This window comes from Malaclemys terrapin, chromosome 2, assembly GCF_027887155.1.
Source record: "Malaclemys terrapin pileata isolate rMalTer1 chromosome 2, rMalTer1.hap1, whole genome shotgun sequence".
In the NCBI taxonomy this organism is placed as follows: domain Eukaryota; kingdom Metazoa; phylum Chordata; order Testudines; family Emydidae; genus Malaclemys; species Malaclemys terrapin.
In genome coordinates this window covers 67,858,580-67,882,720 of record NC_071506.1, presented here as the reverse complement: position 1 = coordinate 67,882,720, position 24,141 = coordinate 67,858,580, and the positions used below count along the sequence as shown (strand labels likewise).

The window sequence follows — 24,141 nt, the reverse complement described above, 5'->3', positions numbered from 1 at the left end:
GGATTGTCTGATCCTCCCAGTTATAATAAGTATCAAGAGCTGAATGTTAGTTGAGGTACAACTAAAATCACCCAACAAATGTACCTGATCTGGAAAAAGCTGCTTCCTTGTAGGTTAGAAGAAAAGATAGAAATGAATATCACCCTGAAGCAAGAGGTCATGACTGTCAAAAGTATTGCCAAACAAAGGGAAACAGCTTTGGTAAAGGTATTGATCTGTGCAAGCAGAAATTGACTAACCTTACTCCGTACAAAGCTAACCTAAAGGCAGAGAGGGAACTGGAAGAAAAACCAGGAATCAAATGCATCAAAATAGATAGACCTACTTGATATAGCTAAATAAGATTGCAGGAGAGCTCATGTGTGCGAATCTAAAAGAGCTAGAAAATACCATAAAGGAAAAGGAAGAAGATATATTCTTTGGAAGATTGGAACTAAAGAGAGAATTTCCTTGACGTTTGGAGCTGAGTTGGTCAAGGCCTCCTATTCAGGAACACAGAGAACCAAGCACAGGAATAAAGCAGTTTTTCTTAAAATAGAAAGATGATTTGGGAAAGAAAAAGAAGCAGATGGAGCGGTTGAGACCTATAACAAAGCAAAAGATATTGCACCCATGAAAATACAGCCCTGGAAGAGTGAGATTTTTGCAAAGAAGAAAAAATCAGCTTTGCATGGTTTATGAAGCAGGTGTAGTGATAGCTGCAATCACAGTAATTGCCCTTGAATTATATTTTGTAATGAAGAGAATAGAATTCAGAAGTGATCTTGTTGAATGCACACTAGTTTATATACTGTGCATATACAAATTATCTTGTTATACTGGTGTAACTCCATTTAAGGTTCACCAGAATAACAGAGTGAAGAATACTTTGATAAGTGCTTCTCCAGCACTTACATATTGCTTGGGATGATTTCCATTATGTATCTAGTTGAGAAAAAGAAAAGAGAGAAACTGCTCTGGCAGTGTAAAGGGGCCTTAAAGTAGATGTAGATTTACGCTTACTCCCACTAGAAGGTCCCTTTTACACTTCAAAGGGGGCTTAGTGTAAATGAAAAAGCAGGTGCACAGTGCCAACAGCTGAAAGTGGTGAAGTATACTACTCCACTCAGAACCAGCGCACTAGCCTAATCCGGGGGCGGGGAGAGAAAAGGGGGAAAAAACAGAGGGAGATCTCTTCCAGTTGCACAGTTCCCTGGCTAGAACAGTGAATGAAATGGAAATTTATCCTGTCAAAGGAAAAAAGTCTCCTCCTGACTTCCAACACTAAGGGCCTGATCCAAAGTGCACTGTGATTAATTGGAGTCTGTTGACTTCAATGAGTTTTGGATTGGCCACTTAGGGTATGTCTACACTACGGGATTAATCTGAATTTATATAATTCGAATTTTGGAAACAGATTGCATAAAGTAGAATGTATGCGGCCACACTAAGCACATTAATTCAGTGGTGTACGTCCATGTACCGGGGCTAGTGTCGATTTCCGGAGCGTTGCACTATGGGTAGCTATCCCATAGCTATCCCATAGTTCCCGCAGTCTCTCCCACCCATTGGAATTCTGGGTTAAGATCCCAGTGCCTGAAGGGGCAAAAAACATTGTCGCAGGTGGTTCTGGGTACAGTCTCACCTATCCTTCCATGAAATCAACGGCAGACAACCATTTCACGCCTTTTTTCCTGGGTGAACACTGCAGACTCCATACCATGGCAAGCATGGAGCCCGCTCAGCTCAAGACAGCAGTCATGAACATTGTAAACACCTCGCGCGTTCTCGCGGAGTTTATGCTGAGCCAGGACCAGAAAAACGAGGTGAGGAGGAGGCGGCAATGGCAGCGCAGCGACAAGCGTGATGAGGACATGGACATGGACACAGAATTCTCTCAAACCGCGGGCCCCGGTGCTTTGGAGAGCATGTTGTTAATGGGGCAGGTTCTATCTGTGGAACGCCGATTCTGGGCCCAGGAAACAAGCACAGACTGGTGGGACCGCATAGTGTTGCAGGTATGGGATGATTCCCAGTGGCTGCGAAACTTTTGCATGCATAAGGGCACTTTCATGGAACTTTGTGACTTGCTGTCCCCTGCCCTGAAGGGCCAGAATACCAAGATGAGAGAAGCCCTCACAGTTGAAAAGCGAGTGGCGATAGCCCTGTGGAAGCGTGCAACGCCAGACAGCTACCGGTCAGTCAGAAATCAATTTGGAGTGGGCAAATCTACTGTGGGGGCTGCTGTGATGCAAGTAGCCAAAGCAATCACTGAGCTGCTGCTACCAAAGGTAGTGACTCTGGGAAATGTGTAGGTCATAGTGGATGGTTTTGCTGCAATGGGATTCCCTAACTGTGGTGGGGCGATAGATGGAACCCATATCCCTATCTTGGCACCGGAGCACCAGGGTACCCAGTACATAAACCGCTGCAAGCACTTGTGGATCACAAGGGACGTTTCAACAACATCAACGTGGGCTGGCTGGGAAGGGTTCATGACGCTCGCGTCTTCAGGAACACTAATCTGTTTAAACAGCTGCAGCAAGGGACTTGCATCCCAGATCAGAAAATAACCGTTGGGGATGTTGAAATGCCAATAGTTATTCTTGGGGACCCAGCCTACCCCTTAATGCCATGGCTCATGAAGCCATACACAGGCAGCCTGGACAGGAGTCAGGAGCTGTTCAACTACAGGCTGAGCAAGTGCAGAATGGTGGTAGAATGTGCATTTGGCCATTTAAAAGGTCGCTGGCAATCGTTACTGACTTACTCAGACCTCAGCCAAACCAATATTCCCATTGTTATTTCTGCTTGCTGTGTGCTCCACAATCTCTGTGAAAGTAAGGGGGAGACCTTTATGGTGGGGTGGGAGGCTGAGGCAAATCGCCTGGCTGCTGATTACGTGCAGCCAGACACCAGGGCGATTAGAAGAGCACACCAGGAAGTGCTATGCATCAGAGAAGCTTTGAAAACCAGTTTCATGACTGGCCAGGCTACAGTGTGAAATTTCTGTTTGTTTCTCCTTCATGAAAACCTGCCCCCTTTATTGACTCATTCTCTGTAAGGAACCCACCTTCCCCCTTCCCCCAGCTTGCTTTCAAAGGAAATAAAGTCACTATCGTTTAAAAATCATTTATTCTTTATGAATTGATTATAAAAAGAGGGAGAGAACCCGGGTGGGATTTGGGGGGAGGAGGATCGGCGCGAAGGAAAAGGCCACTAAAAAAAGGTTAAAAAAATGACAGCCTTTTGCTTGGGGTGTCCACTGGGGTGGAATGGGAGGGTGTACGGAGCCTCCCCCCTCCCCCGCGTTCTTACACGTCTGGGTGAGGAGGCTATGGAACATGGTGAGGGGGGAGGATGGTTATACAGGGGCTGTAGTGGCACTCTGTGATCCTGCTGCCGTTCCTGAAGCTCCACCAGACGCTGGAGCATGTCTGTTTGCTCACACAGCAGCCCCAGCGTTGCATCCTGCCTCCTCTGATCTTCCTGCCACCACCTCTCATCTCGAGCATCTCTCCTCTCCTCACGTTTGTCCCTCCTGTCCTCACGTTCACTGGCTTCTTTCCTATACTTTGAAACTGTGTCCTTCCACTCATTCAGATGAGCTCTTTCACTGCGGATGGATTCCATGACTTCTGTGAACATCTCGTCTCGCGTCTTCTTTTTCTGACGCCTTATCTGAGATAGCCTTCGGGACGAAGGAGGGAGGCTTGAAAAATTTGCAGCTGCTGGAGGGAGGGAAAAAAGGAGAGAATTTTTTAAAAAGATACATTTTGCAGAACAATGCTTATACTCTTTCACGGTGACCAACAGTATTCACATTACATAGCACATGTGATTTCTGTGCAAGATCGCATTTTGCCTCTCAATATTGAGTGCCTGTGGCTTTGCTGCTAGAGATCACAGACACAGGCCCGGGCAACAGAATTCGGCTTGCATGCGGCCATGGTAAGCCATTGTCTTTCAGCTTCTGCGCCCTCCTTTCCCACATACCAAGCAAAGCCCGTTGAGTGCTGCGGTTTTCCTGTTAACTTTCAGCAGCAGAAAACAAACTAACCCCTGCCCCATCCAATTCTCTGGATGATCGCTTTATCCCTCCCCCCACCGCGTGGCTGGTATCAGGGAAGATCCCTGCTAGCCAAACGTGAAAAGCTCAGGGCCAAATCCCCCCTCCCCCCCCGCGCTTGGCTAACTGCAGGGAAGGATTTCTTTTCAGCCACAGGCAAATAGCCCAGTAGGAACGGCCACCTTTGTCCCCTTAATTAAATTCCCGTATTTCAACCAGGTTACCATGAGCAATATGAGTCTCCTGAGGATTACACAGTGAGATAAAGAACGGATGTTGCTTGAATGCCAGCAAACACCAGGACCATACGCTGCCAGGCTTTGTCAGGCAATGATACCAGATTACTTGCTGCAAGCATGGCATGGTCAAGTGTCCTACCATGGAGGACGGAATAAGGCTGCACTGCCCAGAAACCTTGTGGCAAGGCTTTTAGAGTACCTCCAGGAGAGCTTCATGGAGACGTCCCTGGAGGATTTCCGCTCCATCCCCAGACATGTTAACAGACTTTTCCAGTAGCTGTACTGGCCGCAAATGCATCCCAAGTCCTCAGGGCAAAGTAATCACTAAAAAACGCTTTTAAAACAAGTTTTATATTTTAAAAGGTAAACTCACCTGAGGTCCCTTCCATGGGGTCATGGTCTTGGATATTGGCTTGAGAGGGTTGGGAGGGTACTTCAATCAGGCTGAGAAAAAGATACTGGCTGTTCGGGGGAACGGAGTGCTGGGTGCTCTCCGCGAGCTCGTCGTCCTCCTCCTCCTTCCCCATCCGCAGAATCCTCAGGTGTAGCTGATGAGATTATCCCCGCCTCGGAATCCATGGTCAGAGGTGGGGTAGTGGTGGCAGCCCCCCCCAGAACTGCATGCAGCTTGGCGTAGAAGCGGCATGTCCGCGGCTCTGACCCGGGGCGACCGTTTGCCTCCTTTGTTTTTTTGCTAGGCTTGTCTGAGCTCCTTGACTTTCACGTGGCACTGATCTGAATCCCTATTGTGGCCTCTCTCCATCATGGCCTTGGAGATTTTTTCAAAAATTTTGGCATTTCATCTTTTCGAATGAAGTTCTGCTAGCACTGAATCCTATCCCCATATAGCGATCAGATCCAGTATCTCCCATACAGTCCAGGCTGGTGCTCTTTTTCGATTATCGGCCTGCATGGTTACCTGTGCTGATGAGCTCTCTGTGGTCACCTGTGCTCTCCACGCTGGGCAAACAGGAAATAAAATTCAAATGTTCGCGTGGCTTTTCCTGTCTACCTGGCCAGTGCATCCGAGTTCAGATTGCTATCCAGAGCGGTCACAATGGTGCACTGTGGGATAGCTCCCGGAGGCTAATACCATCGAATTGCGGCCATACTAACCCTAATTCGAAATGACAATATCGATTTTGGTACTACTCTGCTCGTCAGGGTGGAGTACAGAAATCGATTTTAAGAGCCCTTTATTTAGAAATAAATGGCTTCGTTGTGTGGACGGGTGCAGGGTTAATTCGATTTAACGCTGCTAAATCCGAATTAAAGTCATAGTGTAGACCAGGCCTTAGAGTCCAAGTCCAAGCCCCTTTTGAAGCCATGGGGAGAAAAGTTGGACCTTTATGATGTAAATACAGAAAACTATTGGTAATAAACTTATAAGAAATTGCTATTATGCAAAATTCCATGAAACACACAACATTGTATGGTAGATCCAGGCAGCCACTTAATGTATACAGAAACGCAAATTAGAAAATATTCAGCTAGGTGTTGATGCAATAACTCGAAAATGAAACCTATTAGAAAAGAACTGGTTACATAAATGGACAAGTCAAAACAGATTTTGGACAAATTTTGGCTCTCTTTGGCAGGATTCATAAACCACATAGGAGCTCTAAACTGAGGTGGGAGGGGATCAAGTTATTCCTAATTACAATATTTTAAACTTGATAATCTAAATAGATGATCTCTTTACATGCCCTGACCCTGCAACCTTTATTCAGAGATTGTCCTTCAAGGCCCCATTGGGAAGGTTCGCCCCATGGAAAGTTGCCCTCAAACCTGATGGAGGATGCCAAGCTCTGTAAACTAGCAGTGGCTCTGGATCCTAGCAGCCACATCACTCCACCTTCCATGTCTCTCAGTTGCCTAGCTCCAGCGGCTTCTGGGGATCCAGGAGAGGATAGGCAGATACATTAATACAGTCCTCACTTTACAATATCCACTGCAAGGCCTAATGGGGATATTATGCATCCCCTCCACAACTCCAGCCCTCTGGTGGACCACAAACCATGCAGAAAGATCTCTCAATTTCAAGGGTCTATGAAAGGAGTGAATGCTGCTGTACAGGCATCCAAGCCCCCTTCTGTGCCTGGATCCGGAGCACCAGCTGGGCCCTAAAGAGGTTGTTGATTGCTTGCTATGTTTCAAATAATATATGCAATGTAATCTCATAGATACGTTTGTAGCATTTGTGGTACTGTGTACTACTCTGTATATGCCAAACACAGGCAATTAAAGTCACATTAAAAGTCCACACTAAACTGATTTTATTAGAGTGCAAGTATAATAGAGTAACAGTGACAATCTGCTGACATATATGGTAGCTTAACTGGCTACATAGTTAATTGCATTATCCCCTGACATGGGAATCTAGTGGATACATTGTATACCACATAGGTGCCCAGTAAGTAAATTATTAAACTAGATATCTTTAGAAAGAAACGAATTTACATAAATCTAAGGAATAACCATATGCTGGACAATTATGAGAATGAAATCAGTGTAGACTTCAAGAGTGAATAGAAATTAAAATCAGGTCCTTGCAGAGCAAGTGCACATTATTTGAGAAACATTATGTGATCCTGTCATTAAAGACTGTATTGTAATGCATATGCACAAGGGGGGCAAGGTTGATATTAAGTGCGGCAATCATAACCTTATAATTTCTTGACTTTTAAGTGCTCAGTTATATAGCCCTTAACAGTCTCTTCATAGACATTGTCTGTTTTCAGAGATTTTATGCATAACGGTTGTCTGTAGAACCAAAAGCTCTTCTTTATACTCATCCTTCGATTAAGAGTTTGAAGGCATAGCTAATGTGTATTTTTATTTGTCAGTATAAATGGTTCCACTTCATTCCCGGATTGGAAAGGGTTGTGTTAAGCAGCAGATTGTACCACTGGAATTCCCCATCATGTTTTCATTAACGTTTCTATTGGGATTTTTCTATCAATACGATTAAATTTTTGGCTGCTTTATTTAGAAAGTGAAAATATAGTTATTATAATATATCACACACAAAAATGACCATTAAATAAACCAGGAATGCCAAATGTTGACCTTCACTTGTACACCCCCATTGATGTCAGACGAGTTACAAGTGTAACAGAACAGAATTGTCCTTCCTTTCCCAACTCCCGCTTCCCCATGCAGAGTTCAGAGCTCTTATGCCATAGTTATCTCCAGGTGTTGCTTGTTTAACTGAGCCCTGTTTATCTGTTTATCAGATCGTTATGTGACTGAACTGTTGTTTTTAGCGAAATACGATTAATCAGATGTAACTTAACCAAGCAACTGCTGCCACCTTTGCGTGCGAAGCAATTAAAGCAATGTGATGCTGTTGCACTGAGAATAACAGTATAACGAACAGCCAAGCGTTTTAGGAGTCGGGCTGTAGCTCAGTCGCATGGCCAAGTCAGCAAGGCCTTTTTTGGAGGTGAGCAGCGCTTACTGGCAAAGGAAGTGCTGAATTGGCTAGAGTGCCAAGGGAGAGAGATTGCTGGAGCGGAAAAGCATTGTGGAGAGCCGGGACCAGGCTTTAGATTGCTAAAAAGTGCGAGCTCTGGGGCTGAATGAATAGGCAAGGGAGTGATTTCCATTTCAACCCATGCTTGTGCTACCCCCTAGCCTAGCCGGGAGTGCTTTGGTTGTAAAATGAAAAGTACAGCCATGTGGCCATCTGTGCTACTCTAGGTGAAAGGCACATCGGTAAAATTAATAGTTTACACAGGTCTGGAACCAGCCTCATTTTAGCAGCGGAAACTCGGCTCGGAAATGATGGGGGGGGGGGGTGGAAAGGGGGGAGGAGAACTCCCTCAGGCATTGGCCTCGTGCATGACATTAATCCCGTGATGTCTCTGCCTGGGTGGCGGGATAGAGCGGTGTCTCCGCACCTTCCCCTGAGCGCCTCTGCCAACCTGTGAATCACGGTGTAATTTAAGAGCGGCACCGCTCGCTCTTACATGTGCCAAAGTTAACGGAGGTAAAACTCCTGCGGGGGGTGTGGGACGTATTATTGCTTTGTGCTTTGCCACCTGGGATTTCAAACCAGTTACCCGGGATCGGAGGGAGCAGCCGCAGCTTTCTGCTGTGAGCGCTGGCGGGGGGTGTTATCCGGTAACCCGACAAATGCTCGGTCACGCCTGGCTGGGCAATGTCTTGGGGAGGACACTTCTCACTTGTTTATGGCACTGCTTCCAGCACCTGGCTCTCTCGTGTCCCAGTCATTCCTGCTGCACCAGCCCCATCCACCGGATTCCAGAGCAGCTCCCCACGACACCAGCCTTCCTTCCCTCTCACCCGCTGCGGGGGGCGGAGGGGGGGTCTCACCCGCCATCCCCAGCCACACGCGCCAAGGGCCGAAGTGACACAGCAGCACCTAACGGGGCAGACTGGCCAGGGCTCTCCCCGCTCAGCACGGGGACCAGCAGCAAGGGGACAGGTAGCTGCACACACACCGCTCCCCTCACCCGCGGGCCCCTGCTTCCCGAGCGCAGTGCTCCCCCTCCCGGCAGCTACGTCCCGCGCGCCCCCTTCTCTCCCCCTGCAGCTCCCGCTCCCCCAGCTTCCCCTTCTGGCTGCTCCCAGAGCGACACCTCTCACCCTGCGCTGCAGCGCCTTTGGGCTCTCTGAAAGACACCCCCCCACACACACACACACTCCGCCGCCCTTCCTCTCCGCAATGCCGCTCCCCGGCCCCCACCCCCATCCACCCCGTGCCTGAACCCCCGCCTCCATCCCAACTTCTGCCTTTCCCAGTGATCTCCCATCCACCCCCGCCTCAATCCCAACCCCTGCTACCCCAGAGATCCCCCATCCACCCCGTGCCCTAACCCCCGCCTCAATCCCAACCCCTGCCTCCCCAGTGATCCCCCATCTACCCCGCCTCCATCCCACCCCTACCTTCCTCAGTGACCCCACACCCACCCCGTGCCCTAACCTCCCTCCTCCATCCCAACCCCTGCTACCTCAGAGATCCCTCATCCATCCCCGCCTCCATCCCACCCCTGCCTCCCCCAGTGATCCCCCATCCACCCCCGCCTCCATCCCACCCCTACCCTGCTACCCCAAAGATCCCCCATCCACCCCGTGCCCTAACCCCCGCCTCAATCCCAACCCCTGCCTCCCCAGTGATCCCCCATCTACCCCGCCTCCATCCCACCCCTTCCTTCCCCAGTGACCCCACACCCACCCCGTGCCCTAACCTCCCTCCTCCATCCCAACCCCTGCTACTTCAGAGATCCCTCATCCATCCCCGCCTCCATCCCACCTCTGCCTCCCCCAGTGATCCCCCATCCACCCCCGCCTCCATCCCACCCCTACCCTGCTACCCCAAAGATCCCCCATCCACCCCGTGCCCTAACCCCCGCCTCAATCCCAACCTCTGCCTCCCCAGTGATCCCCATATACCCCGCCTCCATCCCACCTCTTCCTTCCCCAGTGACCCCCATCCACCCCCGTCTCCATCCCACCCCTACCCTGCTACCCCAAAGATCCCCCATCCACCCCGTGCCCTAACCCCATCCTCCATCCCAACCCCTGCCCTCCCCCGTGATCCCCCACCCACTCCGTGCCTGAACCCCCCGCCTCCATCCCAACCTCTGCCCTCCCCCAGCAACCCCCCTCCTCTGCCCTAACCCCCCGTCTCCATCCCAACCCCTGCCCTCCCCAGTGACCCCCCATCCACCCCGTGGCCCCTCCCCAGCGCAGTTCCTGGCCGTTCCCCGTCCCCGCACCCACGGACAGGCAGGTAGCTTCCCCCTTCCGCGGCCCCCCCCTTCACTCTCTGCCTCCCGCGGCGCTGGGTGCCCCGCCCCCTCCCCGCCCGCGCGCCGCGGCTGGTGCTGGGGGCGGCGGCGGCAGCGAGGAGGAAGGGATGAGGTCATCCTCTTTCCCGGCGTCAGTCAGCTGGGTGGCGGCGGCGGCGGCGGAGGGCGGAGGGATGCGCCGGTCCGGGGAGCGGTCCCGCGGCTGCTGCCGGCTCGGGCGGAGCGCGCGGGTGGCGGGGCGCGGAGGCTGAGCGTGGCTCCCCGCAGGCAGGCGGCGCTCCAGGCGCTGCGGCCCCGGGAGGAGCCGGCCGGCGGCCCGCGCCCGTAGCCGGGCAGGGGAGCGGAGCGGCGGCGGGGGAGGAGCAGGGGGAGGCGCGGGATAAAGGCGCGCTCTCCCCGGCGGCGGGGCGGAGGCATCATGGCCGCGAAGTCGGACGGGCGGCTGAAGATGAAGAAGGGCGGCGAGGTGGCGTTCACGCCGCTGCAGAACTCGGACCACTCGGGCTCGGTGCAGGCGCTGGCCCCGGGGCTGCCCTCGGGCGCGGGACCGGGCGGCGGCGACGACGAGGCACCGGGGGGCGGCTGCTGCAGCGGCAGCGGCGGGGACGGCTCGGGCGGCGGCCCCAGCTGCTGCTGCGGCGGCGGTGGGGGAAGAGGTGGCGGTGGCGGCTCCCGGGGCTCGGGCGGGGGCTCATCGTCGCTGTGCCTGCGGCTGGGCCGGGAGCAGCGGCGCTACTCGCTGTGGGACTGCCTGTGGATCCTGGCCGCCTTGGCCGTGTACTTCGCCGACGTGGGCACCGACATCTGGCTGGCGGTCGATTACTACCTGCGGGGCCAGCGCTGGTGGTTCGGGCTGACCCTCTTCTTCGTGCTGCTCGGCTCCCTCTCCGTGCAGGTGTTCAGCTTCCGCTGGTTCGTGCACGACTTCAGCACCGAGGACAGCGCCGCCGCCGCCGCTGCAGCTGCTGGCCACTGCCCGGCAGCCGAGAGCAAACTGCTGGTGAGCAGCGGCTCGGCGGCCGGGGACATGGACGCCCCTCGCCCCTGCACGCCGCAGAGGCAGGCGTCCAACGCCAGCAAAAGCAACGCCACCACCGCCACCAACAGCAGCAACAGCAGCAGCACCAGCGGCGGCAGGGCCGGCAAGAGCAGGTCCGCCTCCTGCGCCTTCTGCATCTGGCTCCTGCAGTCCCTCATCCACATCCTGCAGCTCGGGCAGATCTGGAGGTACAGCCCCTTTACCCTGCTTACACCCCCCTTACCGGCCACAGCTTCCCCGGGCTCCCCTCGGGGTTCGGCTCCTACCCGTCCTGTGATGTTGTTGGGAGGATGGGGAAGGGCTCCTTTTGCGTATTTAATTGAGTGAAAACTTGGATTGCTATTAAGCTTTTACTCTTTCTTTTCGGAAAGCAAGTGACCCTGTAAATAATGTAGTTCGGGCGTATGCAATTCTCTGTAGTGTGGATGCGTGAGCATGCAAATACACACTCCCACTGGATTAGAATGTTATCCAAACTAGGTAGCTCCTACGTGTGCGAGGGAACATGGATAAATCCATTCCATTGCTACCACCGGCAATACTACCCGTTTCCGAGTGGCTGGGTAGGTAGACAGTGAATATATTGCATACCCCTGCTCGCACACTATTTTTTTTATTTGATTGTATTAAATATGCAGTGTGACAACCATGCAAAAAGTATTGGTAACTGCCTCTGGAGAACTGGCTGTTGTAATGCGTTCAGGTGATTTGGATGGCTGTATCATTGTACATGGCTCTAGAGGAGGTAGGATGACCAGATAGCAAGTGTGAAAAATCACGTTGGGGGTAATAAGGCCCTGGGGAGGGGGAATAGGATTCTACTAAAAGCCCCTAATATTTGGACAGTCCTGATAATATCAGGATGGCTGGTTACCTTAAGAGGAGGATTTATGTAAAAACTCTAAAAAAAAAAAAAAAAAAAAAAAAAAAAAAAAAAAGGAGGCAATGGTAAGAATCGTAAACCTTCCCAAGTTTTAATGCTAGTGGACATTTAAACTGGTTGTTTAGTTGTCTTCTGATTTGCTGCACATGGTAAACAGTCACATTACACCCAGATTACATCAACTTGCAATGTAAAACATAATACACCTCCAGATTTATATTATCCCAAAGTCTGGCAAACCTTAACTTTCTGAGTGAAGTTAAAAAAATAGTGTTTTGAGAAAAATATACCATATAATTAATATTATATAGAATTGCCTTCATGTATGCACAAAATTAATGTGATTAGAGAACTTCGGAGAGAGTAAAGATTATAGCTAGAAGAGGGATGCACTGCCTAGGAATGTATAGTCCTGTAGTTGTGCTTGGATAACATCTATTTATATAACATCTAGTTCTCAAATCATATTGTCCATTTTTCATACATGTTGTATGGTAAATATTTCAGACAAACTTTTAAATAGTTACTTATCTATAATGTGGTGTTCATGGAAAGGCCATGTTATAATGATCTATATCGTATATGGTACTTGATTGAAAGGATACTTACACTGAATATCATCATAGGTATTAAAGTTTTTGGGAAAAACTATGCAATAGTAACTGTATAGTTTAAAATACTGAAATACTATTAGGTACCATGTAGCTTATGTGTTCTATTAGATACTGTCTTTTCTTCATCCCCAAAAGATGTTTTTTAAGAATATAATTTCAGTTCCAGAATAGATTTTAAATTGAGGCATAGTCATTTGCAAGTGAATTTTACCGTTGTTTTAAGCAACCTAGTTTTGGGGAAGCATAATGTATGCAGACAGTTACAATTTCAAAATAAAATGATGGTATACAAAAGCAACGTTTCAGCTATGCTGAATGTAGCAATCTACTGATGCAACAGTTGAAAGTATTATTGAAGTTTCTTTTTTGACTGGTGGAAGGTATATTTTTAGAAGAGGTGTTTTATTAGCATTTGTTGTAAAAAGATTTCCTATCATTGTCATATCATTTAGTAAGAATTATTTTAATATTTCTATTTCATATTTGGACTCAGTACAATGTTCCAAATTTGGAATTTAACTTCCAACAATCCCCTTTTTTGGTGAGAGATTGTCCCTTAACAACACAAATCTGGTTGTGGCCTTTGGATACTACTTTAATATAAATATTAAATAATAATCTAGCGAGTTTGACAATATTAAACTGATCATTTGTTATTACACATTTCCTTTTTACAACAAATACTTTACAGTGTCTTGAATATTATTTTTTATCAAACTTATGTTGAGACTAATCCAAAATCACAGGTTTTCTAAACATTGACTGATTGAGAAGCAAATAGAATTTCAACTAACAAAATGTTTGTTCAAGATTGCTTGTGTTCTTCCCCCATGTGGGGCTGAACTCAGGACTCCCAGTGAGATGCATAATAATTCATATTTGGACCCAATCCTGCAAACACACGAGTACCTTTAGGCACATGAGTGATGCCATTAAGTACAATGATACTATTCATGTGTGTAAAGTTGCTCATGTGTATTTGTTTGCAGATTGAGATCTTAGTAAGCATGATGTGATATCGTGTAATTTGAATATATTGAGAACAAATTCCCTGCCCCATCTACCCCCCAGAATGGTTAAAGTCGCAGGAGTGACACATTTCAGTTGTATGTGGGAGGTGGCAGTTGGTAAAGAGGCAATACAACAAGAGTCTGCATCACCCTGAGTGCCACAGAGCAGAACTCCACGACATCTCTCTGGATTGGAACATGCAGGGTGGGGGTAGGGTTTGTGGGTAGAGCTGGGTATGGTCCAACATTGCATGGCAGTGTAGGCAGCATGGTGAGTTGGGATTGAGGGTTCTTCAGTCCCTTGTGTTTTTGTTTGTTTGTTTTTTAAAATTATTTTTCTATGATTAAATTCTTTGTGCATGAGATTTTGCTTCATGGAAGAGTGCTTAATTCTTTGCCCTTAAACTTGCTGACTATCCTTTGTTATCATTTTTCTTCATAAATTGTGTCCATTTTAATGCCATAAAACCCACATGAATATCAAACTCAGCAACCTTATTTATGTTCTAGCATGCCTTGTTGTTTGATCAATAAAATAGAATTTGACCAGATTGTTAGCTGTTTATTGGTAACTTAACTAGACTTCTGAAAATATAGAGAAAAATAGTTATTTTATAGCCCATAGTTTGTAGTATTTTACATAGTTATTGTTTATAATCCATTTGGCTAATTTGTTCCTTTCCTCCCCAATATATTTCATGAAAGTCAGAGTCCTTATGGTCATCAAAATTGAATGATATGAGAAAAGAGGTGTGCTTGTACCATTCCCATAAATTCGAAGGCTGAAGGGACCATTATGATCATCTGGTCTAATCTCCTATGTAACACAGGCCATAGAACTTCCTCAGAATAATTCTAGAGCAGATCTTTTAGAAAAACATCCAAACTTTATTTAAAAATTGTCAGTGATGGAGAATCCACCATGACGTTGGTAAATTGTTCTCATGATTAATTACTCTGACTGTTGAAAATGTATGCCTTATTTCCGGTCTGAATTTGTCTCACTTCAGCTTTCAGCCATTGGATCTTGTTATACCTTTCTCTGCTAGATTGAAGAGCTAATTATTAAATATTTGTTCCCTAAGTATCTTCTTGAGTTCCTTGAGTCTATCACTATAAGGCATGTTTTCTAATGTCCTCATGTTCACTTCTCTTCTCTGAACCCTCTCCAATTTATCACTATCCTTCTTGAATTGTGGGCATCAGAACTGGACATAGCATTCCAGCAGAAATTGCACCAGTGCCAAATATAGAGGTAAAATAACCTCTCTATTTCCACTAAAGATCCCCCTGTTTATGCATCCCAGGATGACATTTGTTCTTTTCACTACAGCATCACATTGGGAGCTCATGTTCAACTGATTATCCACCAAGACCCCCAAGCTTTCTTTCAGAGTCACTGCTTCCCAGGATAGGGTCTCCCTGTAATTATTACCTACATCCTTTGTTTTCAGATATGTATGTTTTCACTTAGAATATGTGTTTTAATATGGCTTTGCTTGTGCTCAGCTTACCAAGCAATCTTGATTGCTGTCAATCAGTAATCTATCCTCTTCATTATTTACCACTCCCCTAATTTATGGTCATCTGCAAATTTTATCAGTGATGATTTTGTTTTCTTTCAGGTCATTGAGAAAGATGTAAAATAGTGTAGCATCAAGAGCTGGTCCCTAGGGAACCCCACTGGAGATAGACCCACTCAATGATGATTCCCTGTTTTTTACAATTAGCCAATTTTTAATCCTTTAATGTGTGCCATGTTAATTTTATATTTTAGTTTTTTAATCAACTTAAACATCTTACAGACATCTAAATATATTATGTCAACACTTCTCAGTGCAGTCGTGGGTCCAAAGGAAGCTACACTCTGGAAAATAGGTACTTCTTTTTGGAAAAGTAAGCACAATTCCAATAGGAAATCCATGGAACTGAAACCTCTCCCACCTAGCAAAGCAGATACGCTGGCCTGAGAGGTTGTCATGTAAGCACTCAGAATGCAGGCTGACCTTTTTGTGAAATTTGGTTTGCACTCATTAGGAGTTCCTTCTTTGGCAGGCCACCATGGTATATTACACATTGTGTGTGTGTCATATTAGTCCTACAAGCACATATAGTCTAAGGATTGAAGTCCCTGCTGTTGAAAACCTGTGCTACTTTCTTCTCTTTGCTTGGGGGTTCTGTCTTAGTTTTCAATTTTTATTTGTTTTCCTTTGGCCCTGGTTAAATCTACCCCATCTACCTAGGTTCTTCTATTGTCCCATTACCATAATACCTGAGCAATTTCAATAAGTAAAAATGACAATTATACCTTGCATTCTCCCTGCCAGCAAGAAGACTTGGGTGTTGAGGTTGCTTTTTGTTGTTTAGTTGGTTTGAGCCAGATATATATAACTATGAATGTGAGGATATAAGAAGTGGGTTTTGTGCTTAGCTGTGAAAGCATGGAAGCTGTTGTTCATTCTCATTGCATCTGACAGTGAGGCCCATCTCCTCTGAAGTTTCTGACTCCAGAGGTCATCAGCCATCCCTTATTTGCCAGCTGATTTACTGCTCCAGTGGAATTTAGATATCAAAGAAGTGGTGGTCATGTGGAGAGACAATCGCTCAAATAGCTAGAAACAGTTCCATGCAGGGTGTTGAAATGGTGACCTGGAACTGGACTCTGAATTTAACAGGAAGTTCATACTGAGAGTAACAAATTGGGGTGATGTGTTCCTGGTGACCTCTATTGCTGAGCAGTTGACTTACTGCATTCTGAGTTCTCTGGAACTATCTCAGGGCATGAAGCTTCATTCCTAAATATAGAGAATTGCAGTAGTTGTGTATGGACATTATGAAAGCCAGTTCTGAGCCCAGTAGGTTTGGGTACATGTATGAGTTACGCACCGTGATACATATTTTGATATGACTTGGCCTCTCAATATCTTTGCACAAAGAAAATATTTTGGTTCAAATTATTAATTTTGTTAAGCTATTGAATTACTAGAAGCTGGCCTTTTTTAATATTACGTTCAAGATTAATTCATATTTACAAATATAAGTGTGATTGCTAAAAACAATTACATATTAATTGAAGTGTGCTAATGGGAAATTAATGAGGGTTTTAATGCTGCCTGGGGTGATGCTGTGAAATAGTGATTTAAAATGAACTTTTACTACAGTATAACAAAAAGAAAATGTGGTGTGACTGCAGATGAGCCACAAATGTCTTATGAATAAAAATTTAGGTTTTTCTTTTGTATTTTGTCACTAATTTCTACAAACCATTATACTGAGGACTGAATTCTGCCATTTGGAAGGGAAAAGGCCATCTGTGAAAAGATTTGGCGGATCTCTGCAGACTGTCAGCCAGGACTGGTCCTTGGTTACAATCCCACTGAAGTTAGCATGGTTGGTTGAGTGTAACTGAGGGCAGATTTTTGGCTTTGTGTAGGTAGTTGAATTTATACAATAATCTGTTAATTTTTTTTTTAATTTTGCGTGCAGACATAGCTGTGGATGTTTTCTTATTCATGCCTCTGATTCATTCTGTGTTTAACCCATTGTGATGCTCTGCTCAGGGCACTCAGAACGGCTGTGTTACCTCTCTGCCTTAGCAAGAGAGAGCTTTGCTGGAGCTTACTCTATGAGACAGCTCCCTGCCGCACCAGTCTGTTCATCTCACCAGCAAACTCCTCCAGTCTAAACCTTGCCTTGCAGGTAACAATCAGTGAACCCAAGTTCCCTGGAGACGTGTCTCTGCTGTGTCCAGTCCCTCTGACTGGGCACTTGCAGAAATTAAGTTTGCTGCCTCCGAAGAGGCAGTGTACACACCAGTCTGTTAGTTTAACTGAGGTCCTGTACTTTACTTTACTATAACAGCATTCAGATGGTTTTGTAATAACCCGAGAATAAGTTTATTAATAAAAACATAGATTTAAGTGATACCAAGCAAGACTAAGAGATTAAAAAATGGTTACAAAAAAGAATAGCATGCTTCCTAGTGTCTAAAACTTAATTCTTGCAACTATGACTTTGCCTAAGTTTCTCACTTATATCAAGCTACCAGCATCTCCCCTTCAGCCCCTAAGTGATGGAAAATTTGGCTATGTCTACACTGCGCACCTTACAACGGCGCAGCTATGCCGCTGCAGCCACAACATTGTACGGTGAGCAGTGTAGCCGCTTTTTGTTGCTGGGAAAGAACTCTCCTGGTGATAAAATAAAACCACCTCCCAATGAGGGGCAGTAGTTTCATCGGTGAAGCGCTGTCCACACTGGCACTTTTCGTCATTAAAATTTTTGTCATTCATGGATGTATTTTTTTACCTGAGTGACAAAAGTTTTAATAATGAAAGTGCAGTGTAGACATGGCCTTAGACTGTCTTTTTGTTCCCCTTTTATTTCCCAAAGTCCATTGTCTTTGCCTCAAGAACCACAAAGACCTTTTGGGGGTTCAGGCCCCGTGGAGTGCTCACCAAGCAGTTTCCTTCACTACTTGTTATGTTGATTGCTTTGTTTACCTGATATGTAAATATAATTTCATTGTTCCTGGCTTACAAAGCTCGACCCAGACAGGTAAATTCACATTCTTTTGTAGGGTGACCAGACAGCAAGTGTGAAAAATCGGGACAGGGGGTGGAGGGTAATAGGAACCTATATAAGAAAAAGACCCAAAAATCGGGACTGTCCCTATAAAATCGGGACATCTGGTCACCCTATTCTTTTGTCTAAAGCAGGCTTGTCTATCGACTGCCTTAAAATGTATTTTAAGAACATATTTCCAGCACACATACATAACTCATTATACACAACCTGTACATAATACATCACACAATGATATTCATGACCAGCATGTCACCAGTTTTTATAATATCTTGCAGGACACAGTTTGGCTAAATATTCTGACAACAGTGTGTTGAATGCACCCTTTGCCAGTTGACATAACGGGGCTGTTAGGGTCACACCCATGCATATGTGCATCTAGAAGTAATTATGCAGCCCTGTCCTCCAAGTACATCTGCTGCTGGAGATAGACATTTGGCTACAGGTTTGGGAAGCACAGGGAAAATGCAGGTGCAGCTAGCACTGTCTGTGGTGCTAGTAGTCTTAGAGAGGTCATGTATTTTCAAAGTAAGGGTGGGTCCACATGCTGGCAGAACAACACTGGAAGAAACACAGAGTGTCTCCGTTTTTTTAATGGGTAGAGCAAGAGCCACTCTCATCTTAAATCTCCTCACTGCCTCTTCTTTGCTCTCCTTCAGGCATCTCTGCCCAGGCAATTCATGTCCTCCAGAGGACCAGATGTGTAACTTCTAAAACTCATTTCTCTTCCTTCTCCTTCCTAGTTCGTATTGCGGAAAAGTTAAGCTGAAGTGATTTGGAAGTGACATTTGGTTCTGAAAGTAGTGGGATTTGTAATACCTCTGCTCTCCTATGGAAATGAGCTTGGTAAAGCTGGGTCAGTTGCCAAGGAAGTTTGGATGCTGTCCTCATGAGTCTGACCCTCGCAATTAGTTGACAGTTGCATGGTTTCTGAGGAATGCAGCTGTCAAGGGAGATAATGGCTGCTGTACATAAGGCTTATCCCTACAGTTATTTCTTAAGTGTAGCTGAGTAAAGGACTGCATGATTGGATCCTTGAGTTGGAATAGAGAACAAAATAATACAAGTTAAGAAAAATAGCAACAGACACGATTTTGTTAATATATTTATTTCAACTTGAGTAATGAGTCAGCAAAATGAGCATAACCAGGGATGGTGTTCCTCTATGGTGGGCAATTGGGACAAAGGCCAGAGATTTAGAGTTCTCAAACAGTAAAAATGAAGACTCCAAGTGCAATGCAGAAAGTGAACACAGCTTTTGATTTGGTTAAATTAAGGCATGTAACATGTTGAATTTGTATCCATGGAGCATGCTGGGAAATATTGCAAACGTGTCTTAATCTTTGTATGAGTTTTCTTACACACTGTTTTTGAGACAGTTACATTTTTTTTTTTAGTCATCTTGCTTAGCTAGCAGTTTTGGAAGCTCAAAAGATATTAGGAGGGGAAAGGAAGGAAACAGGCAAAGCACCTATCAGGGTGAATAACCTGTGAATTGTGTATGAAAATAATTAGGTTTTAAAACTTTTTATTTATTGCGCTTTATAACAACTTGTCACAAAGAGTAATGGTATTTACCATACAGTGATGTAAGAAATGAAACAAACAGCAGGGACACAGTGCAACCATGTTAATTAAATGTCTGTCCAAACACCATTCTGTTTTCCCTACTGCATTGTTCTAGACGAATTCAAGATTCTTCATCTTGCATGTTCAAAGGGGAGTCTGATGAACATACTAGAGCTGATCATTTCTGAAGCAAAAATAAACACCAAAACCACTTCACTTTTTGCAGATTTATAAAAAAGTGCTTTAAATACACATTCACAAAGCTCTGATTTCTTTCTCTCTCTCAGCAGGCCAGTTCACAACCAGTTAAAGGAATCAATCTGACTTGTAGGCTTCTATAAACTTTCCTCCTACAAAAGTTACGTCCCACCATCTTTTCCAGTACAAAGTCCTGAATGCATGGGCTTTGAATTGGGTCCTGAAAGTTAATAAACTTTGGCAGGGGCAGTGAATCCCAGACCTGTGTACCACTGCCTTAAGTTTGCTGAGACAGCATTCTCTGTTTTAAATCTGGAGTTGTTGGTTCAAATGTATTAACTGACCTCTTCTATCCAGAAGGAACATGAGCAGAAAGATGGTCTGTAAGGTAGACGGGAATGAAAGCAAATTATTATACACAGGTTAATATAATATGTAATATTATATAGTATAATATGTTCCATGAGAGAAACAGTACAAAGTGAGTTGCTGCATTTTGCACCAGCTAAAGTTCTGAGACATCTTTATGTGTAGTGCTATGTAGAGAATATTACAGTGATTAAACCTAGAGGTGCAAAAGGTAAGGATCCTGTTTGTGTTTTGCATTTTCACTATCTCCTCACCTGAGATTGTGGGGAGGGGGGGAGGGAGAAAGCATCCATGGCTACAACTGCTATTTGATCCTCTAAAGAAAGTCTTGCTTCTAATAAGATTCAGTCTATTTTGGGCACCTTACTAACAAAAGGCAAATTTAACCCCTCTATCAAGAGAGCTGTTATCTATACCACTTTTCTTCTAGAAAGGGACCAATGAGTATCGTTTCTGTCCACACTGACTCTAATCCGCTACCTCTTATCTAGCTCTTTATCACACTTAGACATTGGAAATGCTGAGAAACTGCATCATCTAGATCTGATGAAAAGGAAACAGAGCAGAATGTGTCATAGTCATTAATGGCAATGCAGCTCAAACTGCCTATCCAGTTCCCACATACATAGTGAATGAGGAGTGACAGAATAAAGCCTTGTAGCTTCCCACACAAGGAAGTTCCCTGGTGGAAGAGCAATTGCTATCAAGTTCTAGGTGCCTCAGCTAACTGGTGACACATGCTCTTTTCAAAGGAAGGAACTCTCTGCTTCTGGCCTGAGATGAGGTGTTGGGTGGTGGTAGGTTTTTGTTCTTATTTACTTGAGGAAAATGAGGCTTTTTATTCTTTACCATTTGGTATTTCTAGGTTTACAATCTGCCACTAGAATTGTCTTGCAAGTCTTAAAGACACTCACTTTTTCTGCACTGTCTTCAGGGTCAGGTCTTCAGCTGGTGTAAATCAGCATAGTTTCATTGACTTCACTAGAGCCATGCCACTTTACACCATCTGAGGATCTGGCCCTCAGTGTCAGATTTAGGGCACATCTAGGATACCTAGTAAGGCCAATAAATGATACTTTGGTTATCTTCTACTGTATATTTAGATCCCATATTTTTCAAAAAATGAAGGATGTCTATTTTCCTCCCATTCCAGTAACCAAAAGATTGTATTCCCAAAATGTGTTTCTAGCATCTCACTGTGATGTTTCTGATATTTCTGTCCTGTTACGGTGTAGGAGTTAGATGGTCAGTAATTCCAACTGTCATTGAACCTCACATGATAACATGTCAAACTGTCACTAATTTTTCTCAGTGTTTTGAAATCTGTCAGTTTTGTTACATTTGAGTCCAAATGCATGTTAGTTGTTTTCTAGAAAAGATTATTGAATAGCCTTCCCATCTGTTTCTCAATGTACAGGAAGGCTACCATTCAGAAGTATCATTTTTCTTCCATGAGGCCACAGGCATTTTTGACTTAAGTCCTCTGGCTAACTGTGTTGTTTCCTTCAACTTAAGTGCTCATGAGAGGTGATTGATTGACAGAGCAGCAGCAGAAGGGGTAGTTCCATTTAGAGGGAATTTATCTATGCTAATACATTTTAGCTGCTATTAATCCATTCAGTAGTATAAATATTTCTTTTCTTTTGTTGAGACACAGTGATATGTAGATGGATGTTATGTTTTGAGATATTAATGTGAAGCTCCATTACAGTTCTTTGGAATCACTTACTAAAAGATGGTATACCAATTAGTCTCTCTGTTCAGTTTATCCTTATAACCCTAACTGCATATAAATGTTGCTGAGAGACTTTAGAAGGAATATTACCACAAATTACAAACTAAAAACAAGTTTCTCTTATAGGAATACTTAGTATTTATATAGGACTTTGCTTTTTCAGAGCACTCTGTAAACACTAATGCTTTTGCCAGTCCATTTGGTCCAAGGAGGTGAACTTATTGTTGTTTTGCCAAAAGGATGTTTTTAGCAACTTGTATCTGGAGGAATTAGTACTTGGGTTGTTGTAATCCTATACATCTTTCACCTTTTAAGAGTTTGTGTTTTAGAGGATTTCATGTTGCCATACAAAGAATACTAGAACTCTCTAGTGCAAATATAGAAGTGACTATACGTAAATAAAAAAAGAAAAGAAAATGTTTCAGGCCCATAACTCATTTTTGGATGCTTTATTCCTAATTCTCACAGAAGATTTCTGCAAACAGATGAATGTTCTGAATAAAACTACCTTATGCAGTGTTACAATTGGAAGATTATTTATGGCTGAAAGGTCAGTTTCCGTATATGAATCTCCTGTGGAATGGAAGAAAGAATAACATCTTAAAGTGAGCTATGGCTTCCAGTTTTATTCTCGTTTGTACTCGAGTGCTTTGGACCATTTGCTGCAAAGTTTATCTGGTAGTCTAAAAGAATATTCTATCTCTACCAATGGGCTCTAGTCACTAATCTTGGACTATAAGGACAAACTTTATTAAAAGATATGCAGTTTCCAGCAACATGACAATTTCACTCTCATTTTACTTATGTAATAATAGGGTTTTTTTTATATTCCTTCCACTTAAGCTAATTTTCTTGTATAACATGTCAATCATAACAGTTAAATAAAGAGGTTGGGTTTTTTAATTGGATACTTTGTTTCAATGCATACAAAAAGTAAACAGCACCTTTGTTTGCAGTTGAAGGTTTGAGTTTGTTTTTTGTTGTTGAAGCTTGTTTATAAAGTGTAATACCAGTTTTGTCCATTGTATCAACATTATCTATTTAGGGCAGAGGTGGACAAACTTTTTGGCATGAGGGCCGCATCGGGTTTCAGAAATTATATGGGGGGCTGGTTAGGGGAGGGGGGCGTGGCCTGCCCTCCCTAACGCCTCCCCTGGGACTCCTGCCCCATCCAACCCACCCCCTCCGTTCCCTGACGTGCCCACCCCCCACCCTCCCCGGACATCTGTCCCTTTCACTCCTGTCCTACCCTCCCTGTTCCCTGACTGCCCCCGGAACCCCTGCCCCCTGCTGCCCCATCCAACCCCTCCTCTCCTTCCTCACTGCCCCCCCAGGCTCCTGCCCCCATTAAACCTCCCTTGTTCCCCACCCTCTGACAACCCTGACCCCTATCCACACCCCCCCACTGAACTCCCCTGCCCTCTATCCAACCCTGCCCCCTTACCACGCTGCCTGGAGCACTGGTGGCTGGCGGCGCTACAGCTGCGCCGCCCGCCTGGAGCCAGCCATGCCATCGCCACCACGCAGCACAGAGCACCAGGTCAGGCTGGGCTCTGCAGCTGAGCTGCCTGGCTGCCCAGAGCATTGTGCCGGAGCGAGCTGAGGCTGTGGGGGAGGTGGAACAGCAGGGGAAGGGCTGGGGGCTAGCGTCCCGGGCCAGGAGCTCAGGAGCCGGGCAGGAGGGTCCCGCTGGCCCACCTCTGATTTAGGGTGTTATGTCCAATGGACAAATAGGTGTGGAAGTGTTAGTCCCATCAAAAGTAGGCTTTTTAAAAAATGAAGGCAGCGATAGGGAAGGATATGAATAGAGTTTGGGACAGCAAAAGTGGGGAGGGGAATAAAAGGAAAAATGCATATGAGAGGATGCAGGGGTGCAGTTTAGTCCATAGTGAACAAGGAGTTAACTCAGCTCATCTTCTCCTATCCACTAACCAGTGAAAAGCGACGAAATTGATTCCTGTTTGAAGGACTGGGGAGGTGAAAGGATTCCATACCTGGAGACTGGACTGAATCCCACTAACACACTGAAATAAAATTATAGTTCTGCAACTTGCAGTTAGTTTTCTCTTATATAAT

General features: G+C 45.4%; 1 protein-coding gene across 1 annotated transcript in view; it reads left to right on the top strand.

Annotated features, from left to right (window-relative positions):
• The first annotated feature begins 10,482 nt into the window (after positions 1-10,482).
• The window catches only part of XKR4 (XK related 4), a 279,200-nt gene continuing 265,541 nt past the window's right edge, over positions 10,483-24,141 (top strand). The window contains exon 1 of the mRNA XM_054020163.1: positions 10,483-11,291. Coding sequence (XP_053876138.1) covers positions 10,483-11,291 — 809 coding nt within the window. The remainder of the gene's footprint in view (positions 11,292-24,141) is intronic.